The sequence below is a fragment of the Mauremys reevesii genome, linkage group 7 (assembly GCF_016161935.1).
Source record: "Mauremys reevesii isolate NIE-2019 linkage group 7, ASM1616193v1, whole genome shotgun sequence".
In the NCBI taxonomy this organism is placed as follows: domain Eukaryota; kingdom Metazoa; phylum Chordata; order Testudines; family Geoemydidae; genus Mauremys; species Mauremys reevesii.
Window position 1 is genome coordinate 107,316,247 of NC_052629.1, and position 11,945 is coordinate 107,328,191.

The 11,945-nt window shown below is 42.2% G+C and overlaps 1 protein-coding gene and 1 long non-coding RNA gene across 4 annotated transcripts in view; one reads left to right on the plus strand and one right to left on the minus strand.

The window, feature by feature from the left end:
• Nucleotides 1-11,945, plus strand: part of FGD5 (FYVE, RhoGEF and PH domain containing 5) — a 153,048-nt gene that overhangs the window by 138,634 nt on the left and 2,469 nt on the right. For 2 of the 3 annotated variants that reach the window (XM_039482230.1, XM_039482231.1), the window contains exons 15-20: nucleotides 1,958-2,057; nucleotides 3,473-3,610; nucleotides 5,589-5,691; nucleotides 6,925-7,055; nucleotides 8,972-9,100; nucleotides 11,219-11,367. In XM_039482230.1, the coding sequence (XP_039338164.1) occupies nucleotides 1,958-2,057; nucleotides 3,473-3,610; nucleotides 5,589-5,691; nucleotides 6,925-7,055; nucleotides 8,972-9,100; nucleotides 11,219-11,367 (750 nt within the window). The remainder of the gene's footprint in view (nucleotides 1-1,957; nucleotides 2,058-3,472; nucleotides 3,611-5,588; nucleotides 5,692-6,924; nucleotides 7,056-8,971; nucleotides 9,101-11,218; nucleotides 11,368-11,945) is intronic. The other variant, XM_039482233.1, reaches the window with a different exon arrangement.
• The window catches only part of LOC120369215, a 29,643-nt gene continuing 19,516 nt past the window's right edge, over nucleotides 1,819-11,945 (minus strand). Inside the window, exons 3-4 of the long non-coding RNA XR_005583002.1 lie at nucleotides 5,634-5,734; nucleotides 1,819-1,965 (exon numbers count right to left, since the gene is read on the minus strand). This is a non-coding gene — a long non-coding RNA (uncharacterized LOC120369215). The remainder of the gene's footprint in view (nucleotides 1,966-5,633; nucleotides 5,735-11,945) is intronic.

Here is an 11,945-nt window from a genome sequence, read left to right on the forward strand (position 1 = left end):
GCTCCAGCTGTCCCCTTTATCCTCTCCCTCCACCTCCTGGGTGTGCACGGCCCTTCTCCCCAAGCCCCAGCCACTGGGGGCTGACAGCCGGAGCTCTTTTTAAAAAAAAAAAGGCACACAGCTCACGCCTCCCTTGACACATTTCCGCGCCTCCATAGTTTGAGAACCTCTGAGCTCATAGGTTGGGAATTCTAGGCATCTTAGGCTTAATATGCTTTCCATTCAAACCAGTCATATTTCCCACAAAAACTGCACTGGCAGTGAAATTTTGGGGGGAAGGGAGCAGAGTTGGCTTTCACTAGTAGAAGGGACTGAATAGTCCTGTAAGTGTTGGCAATGAGGTAATGTACAATATTGCAATTCTTTGTCATGCAGCAGCTAATTCAAGACCAGTGTGCATTATACACCTGTCCCAGACCCTCTTTGTTCCAACAGGGTCGTTAAGTTTTACAGAGGCTGGTGTTTTTCACAGATGAGTGCTTGCTCACGGGGTGCAGGGACTCTAAACCAGAGGTCATTGATCAACTCATGTGCTTCCATGGTTGAGTTTTTTTAAGATTATAAAAGACAAATTGTTCTCAGATGTCTTGTTCATTGGCCTTCTTGGACACAGTCAGAGGAAATCACAGCTCAGCAGCAGCTGGCATTAATGCCACTACTAATTTTAAAGGGATCCCCAGTGGGAAGAGCGCTTAGCTTTAATGTAAATGCCTGGGACAGCTTGTGGAGGACAGACTGCTCTGACCCAAGTTCACACTTGGAATTTACACCTGATGTAACTGGAAGGTGGCACCATTTACAATGGAGAATGAAGTACAGCATTCCCTTGCCTCAACCTGCATGGAACTGTTGGCTTCCCTGTTGGCTTTTGGAAATTAATTTGATGTTTATAGAATTTAGAAAGAGTGGTCCGAACTGGGAAGTCATAGTACAGACAGGATTCAGGGAGGGGTCCACACACACAGCTGCTACATAGCCTGGCACAGTGGTATTCTTCCCTGCACACACTGGTATACCGGTGAACCTCAGTCAAGTCACTACTCCTATCTCAGCTTGAGATGGTGAGCAACTTTGAGTCCCTGCAGGAAAACTAACTGATACAGGGAAGGTGGCTAAATGGGGATTTTGTGTATGCAAGACAACACACGTTAAGCTCCAAGTTTCATTTCTGGAATCAGCAGAATCTCAGTTCAGGACCTGGGAGATTGGCAGGAGAGCTGGATGGCGGATAAATGCACTACCAGCTTGTTTTGATGGTGCAAGGGTGACATCTAGTGGCCACTTTAAAGAATCACAGGATTGCATTCTGGTAGCTTCTCCAATCCAGGGGAACGCAAAATTTCTCTAACAAAATGTCACATTGGCATCTTGCCAGTTTCTTGAGGGCAGTATCTAATTTGCCTGAAATGGAATAAACTGAAACCAGTCTCATTTTTAATATAGATATGTCCCAACATGCAATTCTCCCTCTTTACCTAAGCAGCTAACACAGAGGTGACAAGTATCAACATGAAATACTTTACCTTGATCTGAGCAACCCAAGCAGAGGTTACATGCCCTGGGATGCAATTCTCTTGCTTTCTGAGTGGCAAGCACAGAGATGAAAGAAGCAGCATTGAATGCTGCCACCTGTGGTTTAGGCTGGAATCTCCATATTACAGTAAGAGTGGCCTTGAGCCACATTGGAAAATCTGTGGGCCAGATATGGCCAGACTGCATTTTAGCCATCCCAGTCATGTTCATAATGTATCAAGCATCCTAGGTATCATCAATCCAATCATAAATATCAGAAGTCCAACATTTAATTTTGTTCTTGGCCAAAGAATTAATAATTCAACATGTTGATGGGAGAAGCAAAATGTCAGTAGATTGGAGCCTTCTCCCTTGATCCAGAAGCCTCTTGATTCAATCACTGAAGGTCATGGCATTGATTGTGTTGCTGTATTTCATTCCACAGTTCATGCTCTGAAAGGGACGAGTGGTATAGCTGCATCAGCAGAACCATTCCAGATGACTACAAAGCTCCAAATGCATCTACCTTTCACAACAGTATTGAGGTAAGAATGAGTCCTGATTGCCTAAGAGGATGCAAAGCCATCTAAAGAGTTAAAAAAGGGAAAAGGAAAAAGTTCCTAATGGCAGAGTATTCTGATTATTTTTATATAAATCACCATGCTAGGGCTAAATGACAAAGGTCACCACAGTACTTGTGTTTAATATTCAGCCTGCTGTGGCCGCTACTGGAATTTTAAACATGTTGCAATTCCAATTCATACTGTGGGTTTCATTTAAGTCAGTGGGAGTTTTGCTGGAGTAACACTAACCAGATTTAGCCCTGTATGGCTACCATCCTAGATGCTATCAAAAAATAAGTGTATGCCTCGCAGATGACTGTAAGAAAGCCATTTGAGCCATCAGAAATGGTTTTGTCACAATTATATCACAAAGGATCATTAACTCACCACCACTAAAGCCCGCAGCAAAAGGGCCTGACTGAGACCTAACGATCAGTTTATACTGGTGCAACTCCATTGACTTCAATAGAGTTATTCCTGTCTATACCAGCATGAGAGGAGAATCAGATCCAAAAGAGTTTTGCTCAGGCTGAATTCTCTTTTCCTTCTTCCTGCATGAGTCTAATTCTCTCCATACCAAACCTACCTAGGTGGGGTAACAGACTTGTGCAAATATGGGTAAACAGCAAAGCAGTTTGAGTGCCGAACGGTAATAAAAAATGTGGGCCAGATTTGGGTCCCATTCATTCAGAGTAACTCCACTGTCTTCCGTGGAGATCTGGGTCCAAATCATGGTCTGAGTTACAAGTGAAAGGAGTTTGGTGACTTCTAAACAGTCCCTGCCACTGGTCATAAAACCATCCCAAAAGATAGTGGCCAGCACAATAGTCAACGTAGCCTTCTTCATTCTGAGGTTGATATATTGAGTGCCATGCAGCGTATGGTGGGGATGAGGAATTTTTTGACTGAGACCTAAAAAACATCTACTCTTCCTGGATATTAAACTGTCCATGAGTCTTGTAATAAGAATATGAGTATGCCTAGGTGGTCTCAGCCAAAATTGCACATAGATGCTAGATGTTCAACTAATGTAAACCAGTACAGCTCCATTGACTTCAGTGGATCTGAACCAATTTATACCAGCTGCAGATGGGGGCTCTGCTGTTATATCATATGCTGTGTAGTAGTTGTGATCACCTTCCACCCCAGAATTGACTGCATCTCAGTGCTGCTGCATGTAGAGTTTGTGGAACACTTTGGGATCCTTCAGAATGAAAGTGGAGCCCAGGACTGGAATAACAGGGATTGTGTGCCAAGAACGAGGTAGATTGGCAGAAATGGGGGTGGGGAAAGGCGAGCGCAGTTCAGCAGATATTGCTGCAGGTAAGGTGGGAGTTGCATTAGCAGAACTGGGTATGCTCTGGAAATCTGGATATTTCTTCACTTTTTGTTTTAAGTTAAGGGAAAGGCTGGGAATATCCTTGGGTGAGAGGCCTCCAACCTTGGTACCTGTGTCCCATGTCATGATGTGCATGAACTGCGGCTCTGATTTTACCCTCACTCTGAGACGCCATCATTGCCATGCATGTGGGAAGGTAAGTGTCACATAAATTCAGCTTCACTCAGACTCATCAACAGTAGGGAAAGCCTCTGGGACAAGTTCTCCTCTTCATTACACTAGCTGCAACTGCACTGACTTCAGCACAGTTGCACCTGCATACAGAGAAGAGAATCTGACTCCTCACAAAGACTGCCAGTAGAGCTTTGCAAATGAGAATTAAGCATTCAGATTGTTAGGGCTGGTCTACACTGAGCGGGGTCAATGTAAGATACGCAACTTCAGCTACAGGAATAGCGTAGCTGAAGTCGATGTATCTTATTTTGACTTCCCTCTCGTCCTCATGGCGCAGGATCGACGGCCATGGCTCCCCCATCGACTCCACTTCCGCCGCTCGCCCTGGTGGAGTTCCAGAGTCAACGGGAGCACATTTGGGGATTGATATATCGTGTCTAGACAAGACACTATATATCGATCCCTGATAGATTGATCGCTACCCGCCGATCTGGCGGGTAGTCTGGACATACCCTTAGTGACTTTGATTGGAACAATATTAAGATTCTGCTGAGTGGCAAACTAATCCTAAAGACTAGGTACTCAACCAAATGAAAGGGTCATGGGTTATACATTGCTGAACATAGCTTTCAAATGGGACATGTGGGTAGCACTGGGGCAATGCAGCAATCAGACTACAGTTTTCCAGTTGCTGAGTTACATTTTAGATATGGAAAGCTCCAAAGCTTTGGGAATGTAGATACACAAAGCTCCTAGTCTCTATGGCCATTGTTCTTAAATCACTTCACACGTGAGTGATGCATGGGAATTGCCAGACTGGATCAGACCAGTGGTCCATCTAATCCAGTATCCCGTCTCTGACAGTGGCCAGCACCAGCTACTTCAGAGGAAAGTACAAGAAACTGCAGTGGCTCTTATTTGATAATCTGCCCCCAGAGATCATTTCTTCCTAACCCCCATTAGTTACTGGTTGGTTGATGCCCTGAAACATGCGGGTTTATATCTTTCAGTGTTCTTGGTTCTTGTGTTAATTCTTTCTGTTATAAATTCTGGATAGCCACAATCCTATTCTGAATCTAGTTTAGCTCTTAGCCTCAGTGATAGTTTCTGGCATTGAGCTTCACAGGCTCTATGCCTTGTATGAAAAAGCATTTCTTTTTATCAGTTTTAAATTTGCCACCTTTCAATTTCAGTTAATGTTCCACTATGTCAGTTTTAATCTGGATTTTAATTTTAAATTCCTGTCCCACTAAAAATCTAATCCTAGTTCAATGATCCTTCAGTTTCACAAACAAAATACTTCTCTGCCTCTGCCTGCAGAGTGGTAGTATGACATGCCAATCCACTTCTGAAAACGAAGCTATTAACAGCATGATCAACTCCAGTTTAATGGTACCATGGCGAGCATGAATTTTTATATCAGGGAATGTGTCATCCCCATGGAGACAACCATAAGACTATTGTACAATTATGCTTATTAATTTTTATATTATTGTAGCAGCTAGGACATCCAGTCATGGACTAGGTCCCCATTGTGCTAAGCGCCGTGTAAACAGAGAACAAAAAGACAATCCCTGTCCCAAAGAACTTACACTCTAGGTATAAGACAAGGCACAACAGATGAATGCTGACAAACCGGCAGGGGAGTATACGTGGGTCGGCATGATAGACCGTGGTCTTGCCACACTAGCAGCCTAACCATTGTCAAGCTTTTTGTAGACATCGTGCTAAAGGAGAATTTTAAGGTGAGAACTGAAGGAGAACAATGAAGTGGCAATTAAATGTATTGGGCTAAATTTTGCTCCGAGTTACAATGATAGAAATCTAGAGTAATTATGATTAAAATCAGGGGAGTAATCCTTATTCATACTGGTCTAGCCAAGAGCCAAATTTGGCCCATTCTGCCTCTTCCCCTGCCAACCAGCCCAGAGAATCTGTTTGGTAATGTACACTGGTATGGGGAAATGTACATATATACATATCTATCCTTTCTGTGGCAGATTGTATGTCGAAATTGTTCAAGAAATAAACATCCCCTGACGTACCTCAAAGACCGACTAGCAAAAGTCTGTGACGGCTGCTACTCGGAACTGAGAAAAAGAGGTGAGTCCTCTTCATTCCTTGATGAGTTGAATGAAAATGCTACCTGCATATGAAGAGAGAAGGGTCTGCTTCATTACAGGGAATTTCTCCTTCAGACAGAGATATGAGCTGTATTAAGAGTGATACAAATGCAAGCTCTGGGGAAATAGCAGGCTGCATGATGGCTGAGCAGCTTTTAGTGAGCTGGAACCTCAAATTCTTCCTGTGACCTCTTGATGCACTAGAATAATAAGCAATAATACTTGGTACGATCTTGCTGTTTACAGCTAACAGCACCTTCCCTGTAATTTCCAGTGAAGTGCTAATGAAAGCAAAGCAATGGCTTAAAAACAAAGAAGCTATCGACAACTATCTGCCTCAGTGCAAGGAGTTAGCATTTCCCATTGTGCAGGGCTAAGGTCAAATGTATGGACAACTTATAGGCAAGAGCCTTTTTGTTAAGGGCTTAGGCACTAGGGACAGGTGCAATTTAGTTTTTTCTTCTTGGTTAAAGAGATCCACACACCAGTTTTAACAGCATAGCAGACATGCACTGTTATTGCTTAGTGAAGGAAGACATGCTCTGAACCTGTCAGAGTGGACTGAGCCACGTGACAACTCAAGGCTGTACTGACTCAGGGCTGTGCTCCATTCAGATTTTCCAGGTGACATGTATTGACACAGGTGAGACTCAGAAGGATTGTAACTCAGGTGATGGCACTGACTGGTACAATAGTGTCTTCGCTGATAGGGCTATAGGGTTTCTTGATAGAGTATGTCCCGGAGATGGAATAAATTGTCTTCTGTTCTCAGAACACAGTGGAGACACATTCAGGCTTGAAAGAACATCGCCAAAATGAAACTATTGGTGGCCCAGGAAGCAATCAGAATAAGTAGAGTGCACAGATGGCAGAGACACATGATCAATGCTCTTGAAAGGTCATTAAGTGTGAGAACACAACATAACACAATTATTTTCCTGATTATCTTCCATACAAGCTGTATGTATTTGTAGGGATGCTTCCACCATACAATGCCATAAAGTTCATTGAACAGTAATTCTGCTAACCAGACTTAACCTGGGAGTTTGATAGAAAATAGCTAAAGGAAGATTAAGCAACTATAGGTTAGGCATTGCATTTTCTTATCCCTATTTGCATTAGCCTGGATAACATCTATTGTTGTAGACTTAACCTAAGGGTTTGCACCAGTTAATCCATTCTTTCCCACTTCCTATTTCTCCTAATATTGTAGAGCGGCCAGTAAGTGTGAGCTTCCCTCCAACTTCATCCAGGTTTTCAGGCAGTGCCTTCTCCTCCGTCTTCCACAATATTCACTACTCATCCTTCAAGAAACAAAAGAAGATCCCTTCTGCTCTTATGGAGGTAGGACCAACGCTGCCTGAGAAAAGGCAAGGAACTAGCCTGAGAGGACTGTGTGTTGGCACTACAGTAGCTTTCACTCTCATTGTTTAGAATTTGTTCGATATGCTGCAGGATCAGCCCACTGTCTAGATCCTCTGTATCATGAGATTACATTTTACTCAGTGTAACAGGGCAAAATACAAAACACTTCAAGATCGGATGCTATCACTATAGTTTCTGCATCCTATTAAGACCAAGTCAGCTGAGCATTTAACCTTCATTTTCCCAATAATTTAAATTAAATCTTAACATCTACATCAACCCCAGAAGGTCTAACAACAAGCTCAGGGGAAGCATCAGAGTGATGGGTTACAGAAGTCACTAGTTTGAATACAGGAGTTTAGTATTGACCAGAAGTCACTGCCATCCAGCAGTTGTTCTGTGGCCTTACTACAATCCTTATTTCCAATGTGGCCCCATGGATTTCAATCGAACTAACTACGTTTGAATCCAGTCAGCGTGAGTTGTGGGTGGGGGAGGTAAAAGCTAGCCCTTTCAAAGCAATTGGTGAATGCAACTGTTTAATTGTGTTGCCTGTAGCTCACCCTAGCCTATCTGAAATAAATGGATGAAATCCTGACCCTACTGAAGTTAATGGGAAAACTCCCATTGACTTCAGTGGAGCCCTGATTTCACCCAAATATATTATTTTCCCTTCTGAAACTAAGCATCAGATTCAAAATCTGACTACATTAATATCCTCTGACTATCCATGCTGTCTACCCAACTAAACATGTAGGGCCCGATCCAGGGAATTTAACTTCAGTTAACTGATTTCAGTGAGATCATGATCTGGACCTTGTGCTGTGCATGTAGTTAACTTCTGTGAAAGGAAGGAACTCTCATAACTTTGTGATGAATTGAAACAGGGATAAATGTACAAACACAGTATGTAAAACATTCATGGAAGATACTTCATAAACCAATGACCAAGTTAGAGAAGTAACATTTCAGCTCCATTTATTTATGAAAAATAGAGATTGCCTCTTTAACCACAAGGTGGCAGCACACATTTATTAAAATGAAGCTTTCTATAACAATCTTGATCCCAAAACCATTCCCAGTTGACTTACATGGGGTATGGTGGACTTTCTCATGCTCCACCCTGCTACAGAACATTATAATAAATACAGTTAATTCCCCTATTGTGTCTGTTATCAAAGGCTGATTTTCAAGTCACTTCCCCTAGTTGACGCTTTGCTTTTATTCAGATGTCAGCATTATTATAATTAATCATGTATACACCTTGTTGCAGTTCTATAGCACCTTTCACCCACCGATCTCAAAAATCTTTACAAACACTAATGAATTAAGCTTCATCACTTCTTCCCTTACTCCAGGGTGGCAATTATTTAATAATACTGAGGAAAGGAGTATTCACAGATGAATCTGAGTATTAGAGAGGTGGCCCACCCAAGTGCACACCACAAATCCATTGTCAAGCCAACAGAACCCATATCCCTTCTGCTTTAGCCATAACACTATCCTTCCTTCTGGAAACATGCACCCTTGAATATATAAAAACAAGGCAAGGAAAAGGGAACAAATTCAATTTCTCTAGGGCACCAGTATAAAGCAAATGGCTTCAATGACTTGGCTTCCAGAATAACTTAATTGGCTTCTTTAGTGTCAGTGAGAACAGTATTTGGCCTAAGATAAATACTGCTATGCTCTTATGCAGAATAGCATTCTTGTGTTTACATTACTCTCAGATTCATGCCATCTCTTTTTTTTATTCACTCCTTGATTATATTCTTAAGGAAACAGGAATATCTATGTAGTTTTTAAAAAAAATGGGCCTTGTTTATGGCATGCTTGCTGCTTTGGAGGGGAAAAAGCATTTGATGTCATGGATCCCTTGATTATCCCCTATACAGGTGGCAGCTTCAGGAGAGGGATCATCTATCAGTGGCTATCTCAGCAGGTGTAAGAGAGGCAAAAGGCACTGGAAGAAGCTCTGGTTTGTTATCAAAGGCAAAGTCCTCTACACCTACACGGCAAGTGAGGTACTGCCTGCCCTGACGTGACAGAATTTCCCACTCCTTACATGTGACAAATGCAATTTGAGGGGTGTACTTACAAGTTCTTGTGTAGTCGTTCTTTTCAGAAATAGCTTGTGTTGATGCAGTGGCATTATATCACCTCAATATGTTATGTTGCCCCAGGACTGGAATCCCAGCCCCACTCCTGGATGGCCTGCTTTCCAAATTCCTTAGCCTCAGTACATTTGTTACATTTCATGCTGATTATAAATGCTCAGTTACAAGAGGCCTGGTTTAATCTGTCAGGAACCTATTGCAGATCAAAATATAAAGACTTAAAATCCTCTTTGACTTTTCTCTGGTGCACTACCTATATGTTTTGAGATAGTAGCTGAGAACTGTTACATAAATAAGAGCTCTTTCTAAAGAAAGGAAGTCCCAAACTTTGCCCAATCAAAGTTCAAAAGGGCAACTTTCCAGGAACTAGTGAACTGCCCCAATTTCACCGGGGTAGACTGGATATGCCCATGGGATTAGACTGCAGCTATGAACTTCAATATGGAGATGCAGCTGGTGAAGAATAGAGGGGGGAGTATGCCATGCTCCATATTGATCTGAGCAGCCTCTGCAGGCCCCTCCTCCCTGTGAAAAGGAAGGGTGGCTACCAGCTGCACCTCCATTGTAGAAAAAGAAGATGCAAGGGTGATCTGACTGATGGGCTTTATAACTGAAAGCCCTGAAACAGAGCCACTTTTGCAGAATGAAAGATACAGAGCTCAGACCACAAGCAACTGTAATACTACTACTTGGCATTTTAAATCTTCAAAGCACTTTGCAAACATTAACTATTTAAACTTATCATACCTGAGAGGTAGGGAAGTATTATCATCACCTATAAATAGATGGCACTGAGATATGAAGAGGTTGCATTACTTGACCAAGGTCACAAACCAAGTCAGGGCAGATCAAGGACTAGAACTACAGTAAAGTTGACACCCATTCTTCTGTTTTATCTGTTAGCCTAGATTTCCTCTAGGGTTAAAATAAAACATCTTGAGCTTGATTTTCAGAACTGCAGGCAACATACAGCTCCCACTGACTTCAGCTGGAGCTGTCTGAGCTTAGCTCATCAGAAAAATCAGGCCCGGAGAACGAAGTCCTGCCTCTCATGGGGTGGACAACTCCACTAAACTTAAAGAGTTGCACGTGGTGTTAGTGATAACCCCTCTTGAGATGTGAAAGAGCAGCGGGTACCTAACTGCATTGTATGCTTCACCTTGGTAATATCTTAAACAGATAAACTAAACTAATCTAAAAAGACAAAGACCAAAACCCCAACATTACCGTAATAGAGGTATAGGGACCAAAATTGCAGCCATCAGTAACAGTTAAACTGCAATTCAATTAAGGCTTATTGTTTTTCTTTATTCCACTTGTACAGTGAACTCCAGATCTGGCAAGTGAAATTCATGGATGTTTCTTGGGAGTAAATTAACAATGAATTGCATTACCAACTCATAAATTGTAAAGTGGTGTCATTAGAAGCAAGCATGCTGTGTGAGACCGTGAAAATGAGTCTGTTAAAAAACTGCTGGGGCTGTGGAGGGAGGGGGAGTCGGATGCCACCAAACACAGGTGATACACAGTAAATGGCTTAGGGGACGGGTAGTAAAATATAGGATCTTTCATCTCTATACCCTTGATACAAACTTAGCCAAAAGATAATAGTAACCGGATATTGTTCCCATCAGATCTTCCGTGGCCTATAGATTCATGAACTAAGTCTGATCCACATAAGCCACTAGTACTAAATTAGAACCTCCTGTTAGTAGTCTAAAGAGGGCTGAATGGATATGGAGAATTCCATCTCAGCAGGGGTTCTCTGAGTTCAGGGTTTTGGCAGAGCAATGTGTGAGAGATGCTTGCACTGCTGCTGCCAAGGCTGCACCTAGTAACTAAACAACAATTCTCTAGGATTTTCAATCCAGCACTAGATTATTCATTTCTAATACTATTATTGCAGAAGCTCCTGGTAGCCCTATCAGGCACTGTAGATTCTGGGAAGACATCCCTTGCCCCAGACTGCAGCCCATTCTGAAGTGCTCCTTCTAAAGTGTATTTCCCCCTCCACATTGATTTTAGGATAAGGTCGCCACAGAGAGTCTGCCTTTGCTGGGTTTCACAGTTGCCCCAGAAAAGGAAGATGGAAGCACGGATGCAGTTTTCCATCTTTACCACAAGCAAACCTTGTTTTATAGCTTCCGCACGGAGGATAACAATTCAGCACAGAGGTACTGCGTGTGGAATTGCAATTACATACTAATCCATGAATGAGTATAATGTAAGCAGCACTCTTCACTCTAACATGCCTCTTCCCATTTCCTTTCCTTTTGAATGCACCTCAGCTACAGATAAAACTGATAACACATGCATTCGATGAAGTGGGTATTCACCCACAAAAGCTCATGCTCCAAAACGTCTGTTAGTCTGTAAGGTGCCACAGGACTCCTTGCTGCTTTTACAGATAAAACTGAAGCATCTTTGGATATGCTAATAAGAGCCAATTATATACAACTGCCTGGATGGCATTAAAGCATCAGGTAGAAATTACTTCATCTTGGCAAGATGGAGATTTCACTTCTTTGAATAGGTGCAACCACAGAAGCTCAGATTCATAGATCCACATGTAGCAATCTGTCAGATGTGATTATAAGGATAGCCATATTAATCCAGTGTATTTGACTCAAGTTTGATCTTTAATGAACATTTTCTATACTTCACATGCTTTATTACTATTGCTGCACAATAAAGTCATGGAACTAATGATAAAATGATGATGCCTTAAAATATACAGGCAGGAGAGTGGGTG